General features: G+C 56.0%; 1 protein-coding gene across 2 annotated transcripts in view; it reads right to left on the bottom strand.

The window, feature by feature from the left end:
• Positions 1 to 25,349, bottom strand: part of EEFSEC (eukaryotic elongation factor, selenocysteine-tRNA specific) — a 257,743-nt gene that overhangs the window by 31,433 nt on the left and 200,961 nt on the right. The window contains exon 6 of one of the 2 annotated variants that reach the window (XM_028101802.2): positions 15,044 to 15,200. The exons of the other annotated variant lie outside the window; for it this stretch is intronic. Coding sequence (XP_027957603.1) covers positions 15,044 to 15,200 — 157 coding nt within the window. The remainder of the gene's footprint in view (positions 1 to 15,043; positions 15,201 to 25,349) is intronic. 2 annotated transcript variants of the gene reach the window in all.

The following is a 25,349-nucleotide window of genomic DNA, read 5'->3' as shown; positions in this document are numbered from 1 at the left end:
CTGAAGAAGTCCTAGATGGAGATGTAACCAGAAGTCTACTGGGATGCCACTGGGTGAGCAGACTCTGGGTGGCATTTTTTCCTCCAGATTTTTAAGCTTTCTCTCTGAGACCATGCAACTGTTACAATGAGTGAGAACTGGTTTAGGATTAACACATGGCATCTGGGTCTTTCTGGTTGCTCCCATCCAGAAGTGACCCAGTCCTGCCAGGATAGCTGTCTGGAGATGACCTTTGAGCCATAATTAAACAAACATGGGGCCACAGGAGCCTCAGCTAGGAGCCATAAGTACCTGACTCACTAGCAGGCAGCAATAGCCCCCTCTGGCCCAGGGCTGGGCCCTATGTGAACCACGGGTGGCTCCCTGGGGACAGGAGCTACCGAAGCAAGCCAATGCCACCTACAGCTCACCAAGTGAGCTGGACTCAAGTGGTTGTGTGGCCTGGTGAGAGGGTCCCAGGGGAGAATGAGGGCAAGAGCGAGGTGAGCCCCAGGAGTACACACTGGGTGCCAGGTTCTGTCCTTGCTCTGGCCAGCCTGGCTCTAGACCCCCTGGAATCCTACATCCTGCTGTCTCCCAGTTCTCTTTGCGGTCGGACGGTGTGGGGCCCAGACCTAGCTACCCCTCCAGTGCCTAGCTCTGTGACCTGTGCAGGGCCTCATTGAGACATCTATACCACGGAGACCAAGTGAGACTCTGGCCACCAAATCCCCAGCCTTGGGGCGGCTCTCCAACGGCTCGTATTGGTGCGGTGACCAGTGTTGCCCCCCCCGCCCCCAACAACCGCACCTGCTGACCGGAAGGAGCCCGGGGAGAGCTCCGAGGTTTGCTGGAGTGGCAGCCACAGCGGCAGCAACCCTGGGTGAGCGCTGACCTCACAGGTACAATGCTCAGCACCTGCGTGGATCACCTGCAGAAGCGTGAGCTGGGCTGGCTCCCTTCTGTCCTGACCGCAGTCTCTCCCAGGAGGGCTGTGCATAGTGTGGCCACCAAAGTCAGAGGGTTGTCCAAGTGTAAGACCCAGGGCGAGTGATTAACCTATGAATAGTTCCCAACTGAAGGGCTTTGCAAAAGCGCAATCGTGTAATTTATGTAAAGCATCGAGGACCAGAGTCTGGCACAGGGCAAGGGCTGAATACCAGCCAGCAGCCGAGCCTGTACCAGTCTGCGCTATGCCTGGCCCTCTGGTCACAGGCTTTTCTGTGCTCCAGCATTTGGCTGGGAAGGCCAGCCACACCCCTTCATTAATAACACTAATTACCACGGCTCTCTGAATATGTGTTAAGTGTTTCAGTTAACGTGGTAAATTCGGAATACAGGAGAACTGATGCACAGGGCGGTTCTTGTTACTCACACATGTCCTTCAAGGTCTCAAGGTTTGGGGCGCATGACCAGCTGCCACGGCAGTCCAGGGCACTGGGGATTAAGACACGAGATCTGGCAGAATTGCCTGAGCCAAGATTGTTCCGTGATAGGATGTGGGGCTGGCTTCTGATTTCCGAGACTTTCTTTCAGGTATTTAAGACTGCTGGTTGTTTGTTATATTAAGGCTTTCTGGAGAGACAGTACTTAGCCAATCACAAAAGTTCCCCTTAGCACTGCCTGAAACATTAAAGCAAATAATCGGTTGACTCTGATGATTTTACTTAGGTAGCATAAATTCATATGGAAAAATACGAATTTCCCCTAAACTCACAAACTGGTAAAAAATTGGAAAGTTTTAGAGAGTGCTAAACAAAGAGAAATATTTCTCAAAGAAGTTTCACTCAACTTGTAAGAATCCAGGTAAAGGTGCTATGTTCCTGGCACATGTGAAGCTGGAAAAAGCCTCTCCCTCCCTTCAAGAGTGCTAGGTCCAGATCTCAGGGGCCTCCATTACCCCAGCGCCCAGAGGACATGCCAGAACACAAGACCTTAGGGAACACAGCACTGCTGTGTTGAGACAGTGCAGGCGCTTGGGCTGAGTGGGTTGTGACCTGAGGCATTCCTGAGGCCCACCCTGCTGGCCACACGGTATCCAGAGGAGGCTGAGGTGGAGTCTTTTCGGGGTGCCCCCTGCTACTCCTCCTTATTCTGAACCCAGCAGGTGTGGAGTCACCGCAGCCTGTCCGCCCTGCCCCCTGCCCTGCTCTCCACATGCTCACTGCCCCAGGCTTGGGGCCTTCGTCTCTCACTCTCCAACCAGCTGCCTGGGAGAGCTTTCCCACTGTGTCCCTGCCTGCATACCACCCACTGTGGCTTCTACCATCTACTTGGACCAGTGGTTCTTAACCGGGGGTGGGGGGGAGGGGGATGATTTTGCCCTGCAGGAGACATTTGGCAATGTCAAGAGAAGTTTTTTGTTGTTACAACGGGAGAGGGAAGGTGGGGTGGGGTAGCATGGTGTGCTAGTGGTCCTCAGGAAGCAGAGGCCAGGGATGCCACTAAACACCCTACATGCCACAGGGCAGCCCCCACTACAGGGAACAACCCAGCCCCAAATGTCAGCAGTGCTGACACCCAGGAAGCCTGACCTGACTGACAAAGGCCAGATGCCAAGCATGGGCTTCAGGGCCTCAGGCTGGGGACTGAAGGTGAATAGCAAGAAGGATCTCCAGGGGCTCAACTGTGTAAGACATGTAAGACTTTGGGGAAAAAAGTTCCACCGCTTTAAAAAAAAAACTGTTCCCAAACCACGATTTTAAACACACCAAACTAAATGAATTAGTAACATATAATGCATTTAGAACAACGTCCCCCACACTAGAAGAAGTGAGTATGGCAAACTCCTTCTAGCCTCTGTGCATTAGCATACTCTGTTCCCTGTGTCCTGAATGCCTTTCCTCCCTTTCTCTACCTGGGAAAACCCCTGTACCTTCAAGCCAGCTCAAGACTCACTGTATCTGGGAAACTCCCAGCCCACTCTGGAAAGGAGTGGTCACCCCATCCTCCCTGTCCCCATGGCACGTGGGGCCCCTGTCATGCTTCTTAACTTTCTGTGGTCATCTCTGTCATACTTGTGCCCCCGTGGGGAGGGGCAGAAACTAGTTCCCTGTATTCAGGGCTGATGCTAATCACAGGAGAGGGCCACAGCTGGAGCAAAGGAGGGAGGGAGACAGAGACAAAGACAGAGGACTCTACAGGCATTGGGAAGAAGCAGCTCCTCCCTGCACAGGCCCTGGCTTAGCCGGCACAGGGCCTTGGGAAAGGGGTAGGACACTCCTGCATGGGGCCCCAGAGAGCCAGTTCTGCCTCACTGCTGCCAGACCAGGGCCTCAACCTTGACTTCCAAAGGGACTTCCTGGTGCCATTCCTCCACACAGGCCACAGCTCAGCAGCTGTGCGGCCCTGAGCCCCCTTCACACCAGCTATCTCTGGGCCACGGGCTGTCTCCATCTCTTCCTTGACCCTGCTGACAACCACCTTCACCAGCCATCACAACTCCATCGCCCACTGTGGGCAAACTGACGTCACATCCATCCCAGGTGATGCACTAAGAAGGACATGAGAGTGCCTCTGTGGGGTTCCTTCCAAAAATGCACCACCTGAACCCAGTCATGAAGAAATACCAGACTGACGCAAAGAGCGCATGTGGGAAACAGATAAGCTGGACTCTTCCAAAACCCCTGGAGGCGTGACAGCCAAATGCAGGGTGTGAGCCTCCCCAGAATCCTCCATCAGGGAGAAGTTTTAAAAAAGACGTTATTGGGCCAGCTGGGGGGATCTGAAAGTGGGCTGTGTCTTAGACGGACTTTGAGTTTCTCGAGAGAGAATCATATTGTGGTTGTATAGGAGGATGCCTTTGTTCCCAGGGCATGCACTGACGTATGCCAGTGTCACTGGCGTTCCATGGCTAACATTCCAATGGTTCAGCACACACACAGAAAACCAAGGTGACAACATGTCAACAAACGTGAAATCCAAGGGAATATGCGTATTCAATAAACTATTCTTCCAACTTCTCAGTATGGTTGAAAGTATTTGAAAGGTTGGGCAGGGGAACTCTCAAAATAACCCATCTTATAGATGAAGACACCAAGGTGCTGAAAGGTTAATATTCTAGCCAGGATTCCAACTCAGGTCTGGCCGACTCCAAAGCTCTTGTTCTTTGAAGGTCCCCTGCTTCCACCTCCTAGAGGGGGCAGGAAATGCCAAGCATGCACCAGCCTCAGTCCTGCCAGTATCTTTCAGTAAAAGTCAATCTGGGCTTGGCAGGGGCCACTCTTGAGGCAGCCAGCTAAGAACTCTGATGAAGCCCCAAGGACAGGTTACTGAGGTTGCCCAGGAATCTGCGCCAGAGTCTACAGTTGCGACTGGGTGGGTGGGTGGGGAGAGCACATTTTAAAGGAAAAGAAAACCAGTTTCACTTCAAACCCCAGAGGGAACACGCAACTAATGGCCTATTGTGCGAGGGCCTATTTATGGGAACGCGACAATCCCCACAACCTCAGGACTTCTCATGGCCCCTCCCTTTGGCACCAAGACGAGTTTTCACTTTTTCTTGCTGGGTTTCCAGAAGCCTCTCCACGGAACGGTGACCATGAGAAATGCCCAACTCTGCTGGGGACTCCAGGGTCTGCTGGGCGGATCATCTAGCTCCTCCAAGCCTCAGTGTACCCTTCAGGAAAATGGGATGGGGGCTGCAGGAGGATGGAGAGGCAGCGCATCAAGGACCTGGCCCCAACAGAGGACAGATATGATGGTCCCATCAGAGAACTGGGAGATTTCATATAAAAACCCGATCCTCAGTTTCTCTTGAAAAATGGGAAGATCTGATCACGTGGCTGTGCTGCAGTCCAGCAACATCAGTGTGGAGCTGAGCAGTGTCTGTCCGCTGGGACATGGCAGCGTCAGCCTTGCAGCTCCCACCTGGAAGGGCCTGCGTTTCCAGGCCTGGGTGCCAGCACAAGGCAGGCAGATCTGGGCATCTTTGTACCCTGGCCTAAGCCTCCCAGCACCCCAAGAATGGATCATTACAGCCATGTTCATCAAATGCAAACAGCGGCTCTGAAGGCAGTAGCTGCCTTCAGCGGCTCTGAAGGCAGTGAGCTGCCCCAAATGCCCTTAGCTGAGCTACTGTACCCGGGGATCACTGTCTACAACATGGACGGTTGATCCTGAAATGCTTCTTTCTTAAAAGCAAAAGGCAGAAAACTTCATCAATTCTTGTTTACACAGGAGGCACTTCCGGCACCATGGACCATAAGCCGTTACAGCTGGAGACGGGAGCAGGGCCTGGGCTGGGTGGCGGCAGCATCCCGGCACAGCCCAAGGGCAGCAGGGCCATATGTGGACGTTGTAAAGTGCATGAAACTTGTGCCACGGCAAGTCGTGGAGGCCCAGCTCTCCCAACTGAGGGAGGGACAAGGGACCGTCAGGCCCACAAATGCAGGCAGCTGGGGGCCCAGCTCTAACTCCCGTTTCCAGAACTTGCCTGAGCTGCCAGCCAGCTCCCATCAGGGCAGGCCTGCGGGAGAGCAGCTGGTACAGGGCTGCCTTGCCTTCCTGATGGGGTGAGGCACCAGGACAAGGGAATCTTCCTGTGGCGCTGGCTTTGTTGGGTGCCTGATGAGCCAGGGATACAGCCAGGCAGGTGACAGGCACGGTTCCAGCCATGGTGCTAAGCTTGTCTTGGGGCCTCGTTTCCAAGGCTTAGTCTCCCTCCCTGTACCATTCGACAGGGACATAAGCAAGCAGCTGGTTCCAGTTCCTGGATTCAGGGCTGAGGACTGGTCCATGGTGCCGCAGTCTCACAGCATCTGTGAGCTAGGCCCGTGGAAAGAGGTCAGGACTCTGCCTTGCAGGGTAAGAATCCACACTGGGGGTCCAGGTGCACGCCTGTGCCTATGCTCAGGGCCAGCAGCAATGCCTGGGCAGCAGGGACCGGAGAGCTACCTTTCTGCTGTGTGTAGACCTGTGCCCATCCTTTCGGACATGGTGAGAACAGGGCCGTGACACCCTAGGGGGGGCGCCAAGAGCTGTGGTTCCTATCTGGGAAAGCAGAGTACAGGCTCACCTGGCACCCTGGCTCCCAGCCCGCTCCATGTACACCCTCCTGCCCCATCAGTAGTACTTCTCTCATGGGACTTGGGCCTCCAGCTGTGTTCCTTCCAAGCCATTCCCTCCTCCCCCAGGGAGGAACCTCGGGACCATGCTGGGTCCCCACTAAGTGCCTCCCCTGCAGGCTTGACTCCACAAGCCAGGGCTGGCCCACGAGGCCCTTGGTGGCCCTGGCTTGTGGCACTTCCTGCTGCTCCCTGCTGCAATCCTCAAAGGCGCCTGAATACTCAGGCTTCTGAGCACAGCTTTCTCCTTTCCTTGTGATTGGCCTGGGGAAGTCCACTGATGGTGTCAGCCTTCTGTTCCAGGATCACCTACTCTGGGAAGCCTTTCTGGATTCCCATGCACATGACACAGGCCTCACCATCACTGTGTACTGCTGCAGCCTTCTGCCTCCCCGCTTTCCCCATGGCCTTCCTTAAACCATTCTCCAGAGGGTAGCCACAGGGATCGCTTAAAAATGCAAATCGCATCAAGTCAGTCTTTCACTTAAGACCTGCCTCTGGTGGCTTCCCACAGACCCACACTTCTGCCGTGGCTCCTGGCCATGTCTCTGATGCCATCTCCCTGCATCTGCTCAGCTTGCTTATGCCCTTTGGGGGCAGTCCCCCCATAGCCCCATGGCCCTTTGCGAACCCCTCTGAGAGGCACGCCTCGACACCACAGGACACCAGGACACCACAGGGTCCCTGCTGCTTGCCTGCTGTCCATGCCTCTGACACATCTGTGAACGCAGCCCAGGGCCTTGACAAGAGCATGTGCGTGGGGTGGGAGAGGAGTGGGGTGGGGCATGGCTCTTTGAGCCTCATCTGTGACACGGGGGTAACAATACTTCTTCCTAGGGTTGGTAGGAAGATGACCTTTCATACACTGCATCAAGGGATCTTTGGCAAGGGAAATCTGACGTTACGCCCCACCACAGGCCCTCCAACAACTCCTCTCTGCATTAGGGTAGAGATGAACAGCCTCCTGGGGTTCACCAGACCCCACATGGTGGCCCCTGCCCACTCATGTCTCCATCCCCCATCCCCCTCCAGTTTCCTGGGCCCAGTTATCCCTGAAGATGCCAATCTTTTCTGCCTCAGAGCTCTGCTCAGGCCCCTCCTTGTCTGGGACACTGTCCCTACTCTGCTTGAAGGGCTCCTACTCATCCTCCAGGGCTCTGTACCATGCCACTGCCACAGGAAGCCTTCCTGACCCCGGACTTAGTCAGTCTTGCTCTATACTCTCACAGCACCACACCCCTTCCCTGCACAGCTTGGTGAGGGCTGCCAAGTTACGAATGCTTGGGAGATGCATTCATCTTCCCAATGCGATGGGCTGAATTGTGTCCCCCCCAGCTTCACACACTGAGGTCCTAACCCCATGCACCTCGGAATGTGACTGAATTTGGAGACAGGGCCTTTAAAGGGGTGATTAAGGTAAAATGAGGTCATAATGGTGTGCCCTAATCCAATCTGATTGGTGTCCTTATAAGAAAAAGGAATTAGGACAGAGATATGCAGAGACACGCAGCCATGTGAAGAGACAGGGAGAAGACAGCCATCTGCAAGCCAAGGAGCGGGGCCACTAAAGAAACCAGCCCTGCTGACACCTTGATCCTGGACTTTCAGCCTCCAGAACAGAGATGATGGCGTCCCTGTTTTCAGCCGCCTAGCCTGTGGTTACTTGTTACGGCAGCATAGGGATGGCACACAAGAGGGGCTCAAACACTCATTGCTGAATAGATGAGCGATCGACTGAGAACTCCCAGAGCGGGTCGTGTCTTCTTGGAGCCTGTGTGCCCAGAACCCAGCACTGCTGCTGAGGCAGAGAAGGTGAGAGCAGAGAACCAGACAGAGGTGGAGTGCGCTCGTGCCAGGCGACTGTGCATCCCGGCCAGTTGGCCATCTCTGAGCTCGGATGGGGGGGTGCGCCATGGTTCGGGGTGTGCCCTGGCCACTGCTGCACTCAGCCCCAGTCCTCCTCCTCCTCCTACCATGCGACCTTAGGCAAGGTGCGTGGGCTCCGTACTGGTTTGGGCCCCTCCTCAGTGAAATGCGGGCACTGCTGGGAGGATGGAGTGGTCTGGCGATGTGGGGGCGCGCTCCCTGGTACAGAGTGAGGGCTCCAGAGCGGCCACTGTCTGTGCCACTGGCGTCATCATCCTCACTGTGGGTCCTGCCTGCTGCCTTCCTGGATGGCTGCTGTCCCTGCTGTGGTTCTCAGGCTGCAGACTCCCCAGGCGGCCCCACTCCCTCTTGGCTGCTGATAACATCCCCGGACAGCTCCTAGAAGCCACGTGTCTCGTGTTTCACCAATCACCTGCTCAGGCCCAGGGGGACACCTGGGACTCTGTGTTCAATCAGAAGGGAAATGTATAATCCTTGCTTTTGACCAAATGCAAAGTGCCTTCCAGGGTCAATAAATGGGAGGGGTCCTGGTAGCCGAGCCAAACTCAGCTTGAAAGATGGTAACTCCCCCTGCTCGCCGTGGGGGCAGGGCCCTCGGTGGGCACGTGGGACCCCAGGCAAGGGCAGGTACCTCGTGGGTGAAAACAACACACAACCCCAGATACCATTCACAAAGCCCTTGTCACAGGTCAGATACTGCGGGCAGGGCTTAGTGATCTAATCCCTACCCCCTGCTTGGAATCAGAATTATTCCTTGGTGTTAGCACTGAGGGGCTGAAGCTCCAGGTGGGCATGGCCTGCCACAATCAAAAGGGGCTGCCTGTCTCTGCAGACCATGCCCTGTGCTGCATCAAGGGACCCTCCAAGGAACTGGGCTTGTAGCACTTACAGCCCTGGCCTGGTCCACCCACCCTCCTAGGCCAACCTGGGCGCCGAGAGCTGGTGAGGCAGAAGAGGTGGTGCTGCCCTGCTGGGTGCTCAGGCTAAGATGGAGCACTGCACGACTCTCCTTCTCCAGCCAACGTTCAGGACCTCCCTCCCCTCTGTCACATTCCAGGCCTTGGACAAGGCCGGGCACCTGAAGGGCCTGATAAACAGCTGACGAGAGACAGATGAACGGAGGTGCGGGGCTGCCCCTGGAGTCTTGGGACACAAAGGGGAGGCTGTTTCAGCACACGGGTGCTAGGATGGTCTGCCTGAACTGAGTCCTGCGAAAGAGCTTCTGAGAAAAGAGCGAGCTGGTAGGGCCTCTGCACCCCTTGTTCCTGGTAGCCACTGTGCATCTCCCTGGGGACTTAAGAGGCAGGGAGAGACTCGGGGCTCTTACTAGTGGTATAGCTGTGATCAAGGGTTAGAGTAGAATGGGTTAGAGCCGGATTAAATGGAGAGGCTCCATCCTTTCAGCCCTGGCCTCCTCCTGCACCAGTGCCCTGGGCAGTGCCAGAGAGGAGCACCAAGTGGTGGTCTGGAGTCAGGTGTCCCTCCACAGAGGAGGGGCTCTGGTTTGGGTCTGCGGAGTGGTCTGGGCAGTGAGGGAGGAATGAGGCCCTGGGAGGTGAGGTGAGCATTCCCACAGCCATGGCAGAGGCGTAGAAAATGAAGCCCAGAGCAGGCAGCCAGGGGCCGGGGCCTGCGCTCCCCATCCGTGGCTTCTGCTGGCCACAGGATTCTAGAGAACACACATCTGACCCCAGCTCTCTCCACATACCTCCTTCTCCTCTTCCCTCCCAATCCCTGCTTGGACAGCAACTCCTCGGGGAAGTCTGCCCTTTCTCTCCCTCAGGATGGCCACTCTCCCCACCGCATTCCTGGCCCTCTACCCCTGTGGACACCCGCCATGCTAACTGCAAACTGTTGGTCTGTGCCTTCGTGTCTCCCCCGGGGATGTGCCTTGGGGCAGGACTCGGGTCAAATGGTCTCTGCGTCCCCAGCCCTGAGCCTCCACTGGAGTTTGCAGAGCTGGACGGACTGGCACCCTCCCCCTTCAAGTTCTCTTTAGAGAACTAGAACCCCCCCAAGCCACGTCATGAGGAGATGGCTGTGCTGAGGGGGTCTGATGACACTGGTGCCTTCCCCCTTTGGAGGCGTTGCTGGGGAGGCCCACAGCACACCAGGCACCAGGCTCCTTGGCCCCCACAGGCCTGGGTTCACTCATTTGTTCATTCCAGTCCAGCCTATTCCACTGAATAGACTTCATTTATTCATGCGTGCAAGCATTTCTTATTCCATGGAAAGCCATCCCCCTTGGCTTGGATTGGGATGGTACACCGAAGCCCTGAACACCTGGAGGTGGTTGCAGGGGGCAGAAGCTAAAGCCGTGGTGGCTAGGGACCCTCCTCAGAACGCCGACCAGAGGTGAGCAGGCCGTGGTTCTCCAGATGTGCCACTCTGCCATGGGGCCACATGGCAGCCTCCCCATTGCATCTCTCAGGCCCTCTGCTCGAGGCCCCGCCAAGCAGAATGGCTACAACGGTCCCCTTCTCCCACACAGCCTGAGGGACAGAGCTGCGCGTTCTCGCCTCCCCACCGGTCCTGCACGGGAGGAGCCAGGGCTCAGGGAGAGTCGTGGGCAGAGTGGTCGGCAGCGGGGTGATCTGGCTTCAATCCTACTCAGGCTTCCTGCTGTGTGACACTATGTGACACTGGGCAAGTTCACTGCTTATCCTCCAGGCCTCGGGGCCCTCATCTGTCAAACGGCGATACTTCAACGCCGCGGGTGCTAGCCTTCCTGTGGGCTTCCCGGGGCCCCCTCAGGCGGCTGTCCTGGCTCCCGAGTGACGCTCCTCCTGAAGAGCAGTAAGCAGAAGTTCTTCTGGTTTCTTACCGCGAGTACAACTCCACACATTTCTTTCTTTTCTTTTCTCATCTGCCTAGAGTCCATTTAGTTGTGATTAGTAAAAGTTGAAAGGGTCTTAAAAGATCACCCAAATCTGAGGATCCTAAGTGCCAGTTAGTGGGGCCCGAGACCTCTGCTTCCAGGTTTGACTGAGAGCCCGGCTGCCTCACAGCAAGGTCAATTTCTTGACACGTATGAGGAGTGTGGGTCTTGGCAGGCAGGACAGGCCCAGGGGGAGGACGAGGTCCTTGCTGTGGCCAGTGGCTGTGGTTCTCAGCAACACCAGTTCTGGCCTTTCCAAGGTGCGTGTCTGCTCGGAGCTCTGTGACATGGTCAGTTTCACTTGGGAGTCGTGTGGTCACCTGACTCGAGGTGGTGATGCATGTCAACCAGCGGTTACTTGGGGCCTAGGGTTTTCCAGTGACCAGGCCGTCAGCTGCACGCACACTGCAGGCCATCCCCACCCGTTCTACTAGCACAGACTACGTACAATCCTCCCCAAACTGGCAGGTCCAGGAACACAATGTGGGAGATGGGCCACTCAAAGAGCTTGCCATATCGTACCAAGGTACACATATCGCCTACTGGGTAACTTTAGGTTTCTGAGGCATTGTTTTGGAAGACAAAATACATGCATATGCTCACCTTCTCCCCTAGAGTCAGTAAGGGGTGGCTCATAGCTGTCAGGAGGGACAAGTGTCTTCCTCCCCTTGACTCTTCTCTGGCAGGAAGTCATCAAGGAGCTCATTTCCCTTGCAGAGTGGGGTGTGTGGGGCTGGTGGCAGCTGGTGCTGGGATGCTGGTGTGGAGTGGAGGGCGGCACGGGAAGAGCAGGGCAGCACTCGCCAGCATGAGCAGTGGCAGCCCAGGCCAGGCCACCCTGCACAGGGGGGTCTCCACCCACACGTGGACCCCAAGAGCCCGGCTCCCCAAAGCCCTGACACTTCTCTTGGGGCTGGCAGGGCAGGCAGGGACAGGCTGGCCACCCAGACAGACCATGAGTCAGGCACTCAGCCCCGCTGCTCCCTAGGCCCACCTGGAGATGAAGGCCACTGGACCTGGCTCCACAATGTAGCGCCCAGTACCTGGGAAGCAGAGACACTATGCCATGGGCAGGATCCTCAGGAGGAGCCTCAACTCTGCCTGCGAAGTCTTCTACCTACTCCTTCTCTGTAGCAGTGCAACCCAGTGGGTTCCTAGCTCATCTTGTAGGGTCTCCCAGCCTCCCAGGACTTACAAACAGAGGCCACTTTCTTGAAGGGAGTAGCTATGTAAATGTGGGGTTCCCAATCTTGAGGCCCCCCCCCAAGACTTTCTGGGTCAGCTCCTTGGGTGTCAGGTGGGGCTATCCCTCTAGCCCCTCTCATTTCGGAGACTATCTTCTGGGGGAAGCCATGGGCTTAGTGTCAGGACTCCTGTCTCAGAGGTCAGGATCTACGGCTCCATAAAACACTGTTCCCATTTTACGGTTCACCTTTGACTCATGAACCTGAGGAGTAAGTGTTGGTCCTGAAATTCAAGTAGGAGTTACAAGTCGCCATGGGCCAAACCCAGCCCAAAGGTATGTTTTGTTTAGTTTGGACAGTTTTATATTTTTAATCAGGAAGTTTTACATAAAAATGAAATCAGATAAAATTAGATTCCTTGGCCTACAGCAAGAGACCTGAGTAGCAGGCCACCATGGTCCCCACCACTCCCTATTGCCTGCCACCTGGTCTCTTCAACACCTGCTAGGCCCTGTTGGCATCTGGCCTTGTCACTGGAAGTGAGAGGCCCCAGGGAGCACCCAGGCTGGGAGTCAGGGGCAGATGGGAGGACATCTAGATGATCTTTAGTCTGCCTTGCCCACTGTGTTGCCCTGCAGAGCTAACACCAAGGCCCATAGGCCACATTTGATCCCAGCTCCACCCACAATCTGGGGGCTTGGACAGCTCCCCTGAACTGCTTCTGCTCTGGGAGCCTTAGATAGGACCAAAGCCCTGGGCCTCCGCACCCCAGCTCTTACAGCTTGCAGCCAGCAACGCTCCTCCTCCTCCACCTGGCACTGGGTGTCTCAGGTTCACTGAAGATTCTTTCACAATTAATGCACTTCAAAAAGGTTAAAAGTAATTCTTTATGGGAGGAATCGGCAGGAAAAGACAAGCAGGAGGGGGGTGAGGAGTGGGGTGGGTGGGATGAAGGAATCTGACCAGTTATATTTAATAAAAAGCTTAAAAGCCACAAACAGGAAGCAGACCTATTAAAAAGGCAACACTGACCTAACAAAGGAATGTGAACTTGAGTTGACTGAAGCAGCGGCACTGTGTCTCCCTTCCTGTACTCCCACCCCAGCACCCAGGGCCCCCAAACAAGCCTCCTCTTGTACTCTGGCCTGTTCTGGGAACACCCCAACTCTGAGCTTGCCTCAGGCTAAAGGAAGAGGAGCTGAGGGGAATGTCAGCATGACTCTACACACCCCCCAAAAAGGAAACAGACGGTGCTGTCCTTCCCTTGTCTGAACCAGCAGGCCCCCACAGCTGGGGGAGGATGAATGTTCCAGGGTGCAGCTCCCCAACTCCAGGCAGCTCCCCTCCTGCCCTCCCAGTGCCCTGTACCCTTCCTTCCAGTAAGGCCCCACAGGTACAGGCCCAGGGCCCTGGGAACAGAGGTCTGGACCTTGGCCTGCCTGGCTCATGCCTTGTGTGTGCTCCTTGGAACCCAGAGCAGGGCACTGTGGACCCCGGTTTGGCTGAGGTAATGACCAGAGCAGTGGAGAGGACAGGACAGGAGCCTGAAGCCTGGTATCATGGCTAAAGGCTCCTATCGGTGGGCCACTTTGCCTGCCCCAAGGGAGTATCTCTGACTGTGACAGAGCTGAACTCCACCCTGACAGAGACCTCGGGGTACAAACAGTGCTTCTGAGAGCCACAGGGAAGCAGGCCTCTGATGCCTGCTGCCCTTCCTCACGAGATGGCAAATGCCACACATGACGTTCTGGGCTTGTGGAAGGACTCGGGAGGCAAGGCCCTCAGCCAGGCTCTCAGGAGAGCAGAGGGTACTGACTTTACTCGGTGAGCTGCCAGGGAGCTGGCATTCCTGTTTCCTTGCTCGGCCAGGGCACTACCCTACCTGGAGATTTCACTCAAGAAGCTACACACCAATAGCACGTTGCTGACCGGATCTGAACCTCCCCATGGCTTTCCAACTCTCACAGAATAAAACCCAGAGTCCTGCAGATAGGCCAAGTATAGCCACAGGCTGATGTGAAGTCAGGCTTTCTCTTTAACATCCTTCAACTCTGCTGCATGTTTGGGAACTGGCCTAACACAATGCTGGAGAAGAAAAGTGGCATCCCACATGCCTCCCAGTTCGTGCCAAACAATCACTCCTCAAATGCACACCAAAACTCACTGTTACCCCAGGGCCTTTGCACTTGTCCCCTCTCTCCACGGAGTGTTCCTTCCCTTGGTGTCAGTGGGGCTCCCTCCTTCCCTTTTGGTCAGGGCCCTATTCAACTGTTACCTCCTCAGAGAGGTCTTCCTTGATTGCCCCTGTCCAGAGGTACACACACAGTGCTTCTCACCCTCTCCCTACTTTATTTTTCTGCGACGTACAGTAGATACTCACCGAATGTGTTCCCACCTGTCCCCTCCCACGACCACGGCCGCCTGCCTGGTGTGTGGCAGGACCTCCAGAAGATGGGTGTGGGGTAAGTGCAGGAGTGATGGAAGGGAGGACCAAACTAAAGAGATCCAAGGGCTCTATTCCCAAGAGCAAAGGCACACCTTTGACCCCACCATGGATAAGTCCCAACTCAGATCCCTCAGAGGCTCAGCACCTATTGTTCTCCACCGGGCAAAAAAGTAGGTGGCAGCTTATATTCTGGGAAACTGTACTGGCTACTGGGGCAGTATGCCAGGCCCCTAGCAGTCTCTCTCACCGACTCTTCCTCCAAAGCACCTCCCAGATCAGGATTGGTATCGCACTTCACAGACAAGCCAGGTAATTCACCCAAGGTTACCCCTGTATGGTTTACTATGGAGCAGGAGCTCAGACTCACACCTTGACCCTGGCTCAGACCAGAGGCTGACTGTACACCAGCACCTGCAGGACCCACCCTGGCTCTCCAGCCACAAGCCCATGGGACAGGAGACCATGACGTTGAGAGGGCTGGGCCCTGTGCATCAGCTCAGGCAGGGTGAGCATCCTGAGCCAAGGGGCACTGTCCAGGCACTGTCTCCACCATCTCTCCATGCCTGCACAGTGCCTGCCAGTGGGAGGAAGTGACTGCACTCACCAGGGATGTGGATCTTGAACTTGCCACTCTGGCCGAAGGCGCTGTCGATGACCCCCAGCTCCCCAGTGGATAGGTACACCTTGAGGCCCAAAAAGAGCTGGATGTTGGTCTCCTTTTTGAACAGGGAGCGGCCGATCACGCTGTGGTCATCCATCACCTGTCCCCACACACCCAGCCCCAGAGAGAGCATCAGTGTGTGCTAGAGGAGGCCAGGCCTGCTGCCGCTACCCCTCCACCACCTGCCCCCACCTGGTGATCTGCCCATCTCACTGACAATGGAATGCACTGGGGCCATGTGGTGACCAGCCCTCATCACCATCACCACTGACCTCCAGTGAGCCCTGGCTACTGCCAGGCCACCTGCAAGAACTTTATGGGGGTCACACTCAGCACCACAGCAGCAATGGGAGGGAGGCACTCTTTCCTCACTTTACAGATGCAAACTAGCGGCACAGGAGAGTTAGGCTATCCGTCCAAGGTCACAGAGCTCCCAGGGCAGAGGGAGCTCAGAAGCCACAACTGCCCTGCCTGCACCTGCCTTTGTGTGGCCACTGCACCCTGCCTGTCCTCGAGCACTTGTCTAATGATGGCTAGCAGCACTCTCCTCAGCTAAGCTTGCATGGACACCCTAGGTCGAGAGGATGACATCCACTCCGAATCCTGCAGCAAGGCTTTCTAGAACCTGCCTCGCCCTCTCTCTGGTTTTCCCTCCCACAAGGAGTGTCTGAGAACGCAGTCTCTGCTGCTCCAGCTCACTCCACATGTATGTAGTTCAGCCAAGGCCTTCCTCACTCTGTCAGAGATCCTTCCTAGCCTGGCCCACATCTCTTCCACAGCCCCACTTCCCCTCTGCAGGATGCCCTCCTGCCCCCATCCCAGCAGAAGCCTCAGCTCCCCTGGCTCCCTGCTGGCCATGGCCGGGCCCTCTGCTGCTGAACCTGTGCCCCTCACCTCTTTGTGGAGGCTCAGGTTGACAGAAGGGGCATGCGTGTGTGTGAAAAAGCCAACCTGGTACAGCCCTGATTTCAGTATGAGCTATGTTCACCTTGAACCTCTCCCCAGGGACCGAGCATGGCAAAGGCTGAAGAGCCACTCTTCCCTCACAGAAGGTGGCATGGCCTGAAGCTCCCCAACCCCCCAGGTGGCCTCCCCTGCTCTGCCCAGCTCTTTTTGAGGGTCCGTGCCAGGAAGGGGCCAGGTGTCTGTGTAAAAGAGAGAGAGGGTGTGTGTGTGCGTGTGCGCACGCACGTGTGCATGCGCTCACATATGAAAGACTACACCCTCTCCCAGATGACCTCAGAAAGGCTAACACAGAGCTTCAGCCTGAGAGTTGCTGCTACTGTGGAGCAGGACCCATGCTCCACCTGGCATCTGGCATGCCGGGTCCCACACGGCTGCCACAGCGGAACGGGGGAGGCTTCCTCCTGCTCTCCAGGCCCCGTGCACTGGCCTGGGTGCTTCTGGGGACCAGGGTTGAGTCTGAGCAGGCGCTAGCCTGGGGAGCAGCGTGGGGGCCAGAAGTGCTGCCAGCGGTGGCACCTGCGGCCTCCACGTGCTCTCCTCCTGAGGCTGAGACTCATGGGGGACCCCTGTGGGCTGGGCTGTCCTCAACCTCAGAAACATCTCACTTCTGCCCAAGACGCCAAGATTGGGCCAAGGGCCCCAGATGGATTGTTTTGAAAGGTAGAAACTGTCCCATTTACCCTAAAACCCCTTTAGAAAAACAAATCCTATTCTATTTGATTCATAGTGCCAGATAAAAGGTACTCGCATTCCTCCTCTCCCCGGTGATGGATGAATTGGATACAAATAACGATAAGAATAATCATTTCCACTTGCACAGCCCTTTATAATTCACAAATCTCATTCCCACACATGAACTCCTCCTCGTCCTTCAGGACTTGGCTCCAGCAGAGCTCCCCTGTGGGCTGGCTTGCCATGGGCTCTGTCTCATCTGTGGGTGCTGCTGGGTGAAATGAATGGAGCCGGCTCCTCTGACCTACAGGACATGGAGAGCAAGGGCGAGCAGATGTCACCAGCCCCAAATGCTTTCCCGGGCTTCCCGGCTCCCAGAAGTCCTGTCTCTACACCCACCAGAGTGGCCTGCATGTGGAGCTCCATTCCCAGCCTGGCCGGAGCCCGGGAGACAGGGCTACCTCTCACATTCGGCAGCCTAGCCCGGTACAGTGGGGTCCCAGGATGTTTAGCTGAACTGACTCGATGGCTCTGGATTAGCCATTCCAGAGGTGCTCAGCGCCACTTCCAGTCCCAAGTTGAGCCTGTGCTGCGGAGAGGCCACCTGTCCTTAGGAGAAAGAGACTGCCTCAGGGCACCCCAGCCTATGACAGAGTCATTTAGCGGGGCCTCACTGAGCCCTCGAGCACCCCTGTGTGCAAGGGGTTTTCATTCCTACTTTAGGGCAGTTAGAGGGGAGATCTGAGGGAAGTGCTTGTCGCCAGAGCCAGCGGCACAGTAGAAGCTCAAGCCCAAGCATGGCGAACTTCTGGAGAGCCTATGCTGCAGCATTCAAGCAGAGAAAGACCGCACTGACCACACACACACACACACACTGCCCCCACCTCAAGCTGGAGAAGCCGGCGGGTCTGGTGCTGCTGGGAAGCCCTGGGGCACTCTGGGCAGGACGGGTGGGTCCCAGGCCTTTGCTGGCCTGTGAGACAGAGCCAGCTGAGACAGAAGACCTGTCCCCAGCATCATGGCTGGCTGAGAAATGATAAAGGCACAGTCCTCGCACCAGGAGCTTACAACCTACCTAGAGAACCATCTTATAAAAGGCACGACAGGGACCCAATGGGCAATCCAGGCAGAAAATTCACCCCAAATTCATAATGTCCTTCCTTTCTCCCTACAAATACTTATCGAGAGCCTACCACGTGCCAGGTATGTCACTGAGGACAAATCAAAGCTCCTGCCTCAAGCGGCTCATGCATATCCTTGTGGGAGGTAATTACATTCTGCCTTTGGACTGCTCACTGCAGACAGGGTGTCCCCATCTCTGGGCAGGCCCTTGGTGCCCAGCAAGGACCCCAGTCAAGGCCTTCATGCCTGTGGCCCCCTGCATCCCAGCCCTTGCTCCTCTGCACACCCTGGTCCTGTCTCTGTCTTCAGAGCACAGATTATCCCTGATATTACGCCTTTTTATCTGTTACTTGTTTACTCCTCCCAAGCAGGACCCAGGTCCGCGAAAGCAGAAACATGGCTCTCTTCTCCACAGCTGCATTTCCTGCATGTAAACACCACTTACCATATGTGTGCTCCTTGAATGCCTAAGTCAAAGTGGAACACGTACCTAACTGTGATTGTTGGTACATCTGCAATGCTCAGTCCTGCCTGTGGTCTTTCATCTTTTTTAACACTTCATTGAGGCATAACTGATATATAACAGCATGTACATATTTTAGGTAAAACTTGGTAATTTGAGATATACATAGATACCCATGAAACCACTACCATCAAGCTAGTGAATATAATGAACATGTCTATCATCCCGCCACCCTCTTCCCAACTCTGTATCCACGCCAGACCCCTGGCAGTCCTCCCAGGCTCAGCTTGGACAAGCTTTCCTTCAGACAGCCTCCCCACGTGGCAGGCACCTCCTGTCCCAAGGCCTGGCCGCTCTGCCTCACCACAGACAGTTGGTCTGTCTGTGTCCCTCATCAGACAGACTGGGAGTTCTCTCTCACATGGCCCTGACCCACGACAGGTCCCAGTAAATATGCACATGATACGCAGGGGGGGAGGGAGACAATGGTGACAAAAGGTGACTCTTGGCTCCTTGGGGGCAAAAGAAAATCACTCAGGCGGACTCGTGGTTGGTGGTACATTTCATTCGAGAGGGAGCCAACAGCCTCACCTTGCGCCTAGTTCCCCTGCATGCCCCAGAGCTGGTCATCCCTGAGCCTGGAGCACAGCGGCCCATCTCGGCCTTCCAGTAGGCCTGACGGCTGGGCTTCACTGTGACCAGGGCCATGGGGTGGCTGGAAGGCATGCTACCTATTAGCAAGAAGGCATTTCACAAGACTTTCTACTGCATCTTCTCCCCTGCCTCCCCCTTTCTTTTGGTTATAGAATATTAACTTAAAAAGCGAAATGCCACAGACACGGTGGAGGATCCATCTTCCCCCCCAAGCCAAGGACTTGCAATGAGGGCAGACTAATTTTATTAACTTCAGGGGAACTTCAAAAAGCTTCAGGGCTTTCAAGGCAGACTGCAACGACCCCAAAGTTGGTTTAAGTGCTACATAAACAAAAGCCTAGGGCTGGGGAAGCGGAGGGCTCCCAGCACTTCTTGTTTATGTTCTCATCTGACCAGGCGGGCCAGCGTGCAGGCTGGCGGGCCCTGTAATCCTGCTGGTGTGTGGTGCCGGTCAGTTCACTGACCTACATTACCACAATATTTTTTTAAGCATCCGGGATAAGGTGAGGAGCGAATGGGCTTTTTCTGACCCTCTGAGGAGGGGCCTGAGGGGGCTCCCTCTTGCTTGCTGCTTTGTGGTCTCCCTGGGGCTGGAGTGGCAGTTTAGAGAGGATTGAAGTTCAAAAGGAGTGCCTGTGTCACTCCCGTTCTCTTGTTTTATGGCTTGGCCAGAGGGCCTAACAGCACTGATTAGGTGTAACGTCCCCTCCTGCTAACTTCTGTGTCTTCAATTCCACTTGCAGGGTCAGGCAATGTGGGTGAGAAGGCCAGCCTTCAGCACACTGCCAGGAACCCAGTGTGGTCTCAGGAATGCTGGCACCCCCAACCCCTGCCCGCTGATGGTCTGCGTGGTTATTTCTAGCAGCCTGGGTGGATCCTTCCAGGAGCCAGAAGATGGCCTAGACGGGCACTATGGACACGAGCTGCCAGGGCAGTGAGAGAAGCTGGCAGCAAACTCCTCCTCCCTCAGACTATCCAGCCCTCTGCACCACCTCTCCCATCCCACCCGCAGCAGATGAGAGCCACAAATTGTCCTTGGCCATGCTCCGTGAGAGGCACCTTCACACCATTAGTGAATCTTCAGAAAAGCCCTATAGGGATTCAGCAAAGTGAAATGACTTGCTCAAAGTCACATGTTCCAGCTTTGCCTGCATTTGCCCCATGGCATGAGAGCAGAGGAGATGGAGGTTTGGTGGCAGTGAATGAGCCCAGCCAGGGCATTGCCCACCCTCTGGGCTCCCCTGAGTCAAGCCATGACTGGCTGGACCCAAACTTGCTTGCAAATCCAGCCCTATCCCTGCCAGTCCCAGCTCCTGAAAACCCCAAGCCACTGGAGAAACCAACTGCAGAGAGGGAAGACAGACGGAGCCCAGCCACTACATGCAGGAACTGAGGTGCGTGCAGCCCAAGCACCTATCAAAGGCAGACCTGCCAGCCCAGTGGACACAATGCACTGGGAGGGAGGGCTGCCTTAGTGGCTGTGAAGTGTTTCTGGTCTGCTATGGGGCCACCCAGGGTGGAGGCTGCCAGGCCCAGAATGCACTGAAGGCCAGTGAGGCAAGCTGCTGACCCCCCCCCCCCCCGGGCCTCCCCAGTTTCCTCATCCACAAAATGACGCTGGAAAGAGGGTAAGCTTTCCTCTACCTATGGTTATAGGGCCAAGAGGCAAGTTACCCTGCTGGTGAATTCCAGTACAGGCTGGGGGATGTGGGCACACTGCAAACAAGAGAAGACGGAGAACGAGGGTTAAGGGGATGGGGACCAGGTGTGAAGGACGATGGAAAGAGAGGAGGTATTTAGCCAGAAGCAGCAGCTAGGAACAGACTTGAACGCTGTTGTCCAACACGGCTCTTAAGGTTTCACACAGAAGGGCCAATTCCAGAGGGAATGCTAATCTCCTGCTTGTGCAGTGGGCCAGAGCCTGGGCTCTGGAGCCAGCCTACTTGGGCTCAAAACCCTGGTCTTGTGGTCTTGGAGACTCTGGCCCATGGCCTCACCCCTGTGGGCCTTAGCGCCCCCATCCACAAAGTGAGTTAAAAGAGTTAACGGCAGGTTCACACCGAGCTGTTGTCGGCCTTGCCTCTGCTGCCCCACATGCCCTGGGCAGGGTGTCTTCCTCCCTCGGGGCCCACCTCGCGGCACCACACAGAGGAAGGAGGGTGGGGGCGTGCAGGGGACAGGGTGCCCAGCCCCACTGGCTGCCACACGCAGAAGCGAGCAGACACTGCCAACAGACCACAGCACTCTTCCACAGCCCCTTACGGGCCACAGAGCCCCCTGGCAGAGGGCTGCACTGGGAACGGGCAGGGACAAAGCCTATGTGTGGGTCTCGGCCCAGCCGTAGCTTGTCTGCATGGGCTGCCCCAATTGGAAGAGGGGTGGCCCTGGAAGGCAGGAGTTGGCCTAAGTGCATTTCTGCATCCCCAGAACATGAGTCCTCTGGATATTACTGGGGGTGGGGTGCAAAGAGGGGACTCACAAATGTCTGCTGCAAGAAACCTCATTAAAAGTCTGGCTACAGAGAGGGACAGTAGCTCTTCCTGCTGGAGGCAGTGAGGCCACATTTCTGGGGAGCTTCTGGAAGACTGGGGGTCATCGTTTGTCCTGGGTGTTAGAGGGCAGGGGGCTGGAGGAAATGCATTTTCTCAGCTCTATCCATCTCTAGAACATGTGTGCGTGCCCAGTGGTTGGGCTTGTCTCCAAATTATAGACTCTTCCAGCTAAAGGAGAGAGACCTCAGAGATCAGACACCAGCACATCCAACGAGGAAAAACCTTCAGAGAACAGTTGGAGGTTTTTCACTTTGAAATCAATCATTGTGACGTCAAACCAAAGGCAATGCATGTGGGACTTGCTCAGCGGGCCTTGCTCCTTGAGAACAATGCTGAACCTGGGCCAGCGCAGTTACAACAATAGCTCTAAGTGGGGACTTTCACTGTTTGCATGAATACTTCGCTTCATTTATGAGCCTTCAGTCACTGGAGGGTGAGTTCCCAAAGAGCAGTCACTGGTTGCGGATGGAAGCCCAGGCCCTTGCTTACACGCTGGGCAAGTCCCTACTGTCCCCAGCCTCTGAGTGGGAACCTGGCTGCCAGTGCACATAATTATGTCATCACATGTGTGTCTCTCTCAGGGCCCGGCTCCCATGATGAAGCTTGGGAACTGCCCAAGTTCTGAAGTGACTATTCTAATTCAAATTGGAAAAGTGGCACCAAGGAAAGAGGGGCAGCCAGTGTGCAGTGGAGCCCGGAGTCACTCCTTCCAGTGGCTGTGAGGAGGACTAAAGCATGAGGCAGGGCTGGGAAGGTTTGAGTCTGGACTGCCTCTTCCAGCAATATGACCTTGGGCAAGGGACTTCCCTGACCCTCAGTTTCTTCCTCTGAAAATCTGTTTTGGGATTAGAGGTGTTGGTGTTGGCAAGAACAACTAAGACATACTCAGAAACTGCAAGATGCAGAGTTAGTTATCTAAGCGAAGAGAAGCAAGGACGTGGACACCTAACTCTGCACAGACAACGTGCCGGCAGCTGCTCTCTGGACTCTGGTTCTCTCCCTCATACCCTCCATCCCACAGTGAGGGCCTCACTGAGGACAGCAGCCAGGGAAGGGATCTGCGAGGGAAGAACTCAGAAGTTGCCTGGAGCGCCAAGGTAATCCAACAAGGTACAAGAGGGTAATTCTCCCAGAACACTTGACGGCCACCAGGATTGACAACTTCACCAAGAGTCCCTGCGATGCTGCTGTTCTGGTATCACCATCCTTACGTGGCAGAAGAAACATCTCACCCAGAGGATGCCTTTTCTTCCCCGCCAGTACAGGGCCATGGCAGGGAGAGGGGGGCCCTGGAGTGGCCTGCAAGGTAGGGCGGCTCCTTCACCAGCCACAGTGGGACCGTGGGCAGGCCACATCACTTCTCCGAGCCTCAGTGACCTCTCCGGTGAAAACAAGGGTGAACGTATCCACCTCCAGGGTTGCTGTGAGTTGAGGTAAGAGTTCTGTGAAAGATTGCTGTGAGTGACAGCCAACCTCACTGCAATTCTGTAGTGCCAACCCACGCAAGGAAAGCAGCTTTCGTCTCTTTGGTCAAGTGAGTTGCAGAGGCCCAGTGAGGAGGCCTAGGGCAGGCCAGGCTCTGGGCATCACAGAAGGCACAGACCCAAGGAGGCATCCACCCGCCTCTGTCCCACCTCTCAGGCCACTGCAGCTGGCTTCCTCAGTCCCAGTGGTGGGCAGGCCCCTCACTCGTCTATAGCAAGCTGCACCTCCCAGCTCCCCCCACGCATCCCCCCAGCCTCCCTCCCTGGTTCTGCCCTCCACCACCCAGGCACCAACGCAGGTGAAGCTGTCTGTCTGGAGCTCATCAGGAGGTGCCAAGGCACAGGTCACAAAGGCAGCTGTAGTTTCACGGAGGAAAAAGGAGATGACCGTTTTACTGAGCACTTGCTTCATGCCAGACCCCATCCTCGGCCCTCAGCACACGTGATCTCATCAACTCCCCACCACCGCTCCTTCACAGAAGAAACACATTCTGCAGGTGGGGAGGGGGTGTTAGGGAGACAGTGACTTGCCTATGGCCAAGCTGAGCCGGTCCAAGGCCGGCTCTTTCCACCGTGTCAAGCTGCCTTGACCTTGTGTCCATATTTGAGCAAAAAAAGCAATCTTCAAAAGGAGGCTCACAGGCGCTTCAGCAGCTGAGCAAGACTCTCCACTCTCAGATGCTGACCTTGGAAGGGAGGAGAGGGCTTGGGTCCGGGCCAGAGCACTAGGGCAGCCATCTGATCTCCCTCAGCTTCAGGGGGCACCTCTGTTTTCTCCAGTGGCCTGGGAACTGACACAGCCTTTGGCCTGCTGGACAAGGGCCCGGGGCAGCAAGGGTTAGCAAAGTGGCCCAAGGGGCCAGGCGGATAGCAGCACTGCTTCCTCCAAGGGCGGGGGTCTGCCAGATGGCCCCTGCTCAGGAAGGACTACAGGGAGCCTGGGCCGGCCTGCACCCTGGCCAGCATGCTCTCCAGTGCCCTGGGTGCATTTAACAAGCCATCAGCAGTGGAGCCAGGCGGGCCAAGAGCAGGGAGGCAGCACCACTTTAGACTTCAAAGCCAGCCAGCGCTGCTGGTGGCAGTCTGCGTGTTTACACTTGGTTGGGCTGATGCCGCAGGCTCCTGGGCCCAGCCCTAAGGCCTTCCCCATCCGGCGCCAGCCTGCCAGAGCCAGGATGGTCGGCATGCCCGACCCACCACAGGAGAGGCGCGGGTGCTGGCATCTTGCTACCACCCCAGCTGGACCCAGGCATCTGTGCCCTCAGGAAAGGCCAAGTAAATAGCAATGAGGAGAGCCACTGCTTAACGATGGCCTACTGTGCCAGGTACAGCACTCAGCATTTATACGTACTCATGTACCTCCTTACACTAATCCACGGAGTAGGGAGTATAACCCCTGTTTTTCCAGTAAGGACACAGAGGGGAAAACGCCCCCACAGTCTCACACCTGTGCAGGGGGCCATCCAGCATCCCCTGGGGCCCTGGCTGGAGCCTGAATTCCTTGGGCCTTCAAGGCCTCGGCCTGCAGACCCTGCCGTACTTGGTCCTCTCCTCTCCTTCTCTCCAGCCTGGTCGCAAAGAGGCATCCCCTTGGTCCTGCGTGCCTGCCTCCCCAGCCTGCCACACCCTGACACCCAACTTCACAATTAGTGGCAGTCCAGCCATGGTAGCTAAGGTGTGAGTATTGTCTTTACCTTGGCTGTGAGATGGGCCCAAAGGGATTTTTGAATAAAGAGCTGGCAGGACCACCTCTGTTTAGGAGAAAATGATATGGGTGGAGCTGTGTAAGCTACTGAGGCAGGGAGGGAGGCAAGGACGGCCCCGGGGTGTGGTAGCAGTCTGAGGTGTGAAGTGGACCACGGCAGGGCAGGCAGCGCAGAGCACTCTGTGTCCTCGGCACGGCGCCCTTGGAGGCCCCACCTTTTCCCAAGCAATTGTTTCAATGAGGAAACAGGGCCCCAGAGAGTAAGTGGCTTCAGTCAGGCCAGACCACTTGACTCAACCTAGGGTACCCAGGCTCAGAGACTTGGGAATGCAGGCCAGGTAAGAGGGGACAAGGTTGGGGACCTTGAGTGGACACCCACTCTGTGGGCTGCCCTGGCTAACCCTATTCAAAGGATTTCTCCAGCACAATCTGAATGAAGCCCCAGCCTCCCCCAGCCCCCAACCTGCATCACTGGCCCTGCTGGTAGCTTTGGTGGTCGGCCCACCTATACCTTGGAACTCCCTTCCCATCCTCCAGCTGCTGGGCGCCCCGGGCTGAGGGCCCTTTTCCAAACGCCCAGGGCCAGACCTCTGGGCCTCTGCAGAAACAGTGCCTAGCCCTGGGACCCCCA

Source organism: Eumetopias jubatus, unplaced genomic scaffold, assembly GCF_037043125.1.
Source record: "Eumetopias jubatus isolate StellerSeaLion01/CBP00866 unplaced genomic scaffold, mEumJub1_p1.0 scaffold_1, whole genome shotgun sequence".
Classification (NCBI taxonomy): domain Eukaryota; kingdom Metazoa; phylum Chordata; class Mammalia; order Carnivora; family Otariidae; genus Eumetopias; species Eumetopias jubatus.
The sequence above is the reverse complement of the archived record's forward strand: the minus strand, read 5'-3'. Positions and strand labels throughout refer to the sequence as shown.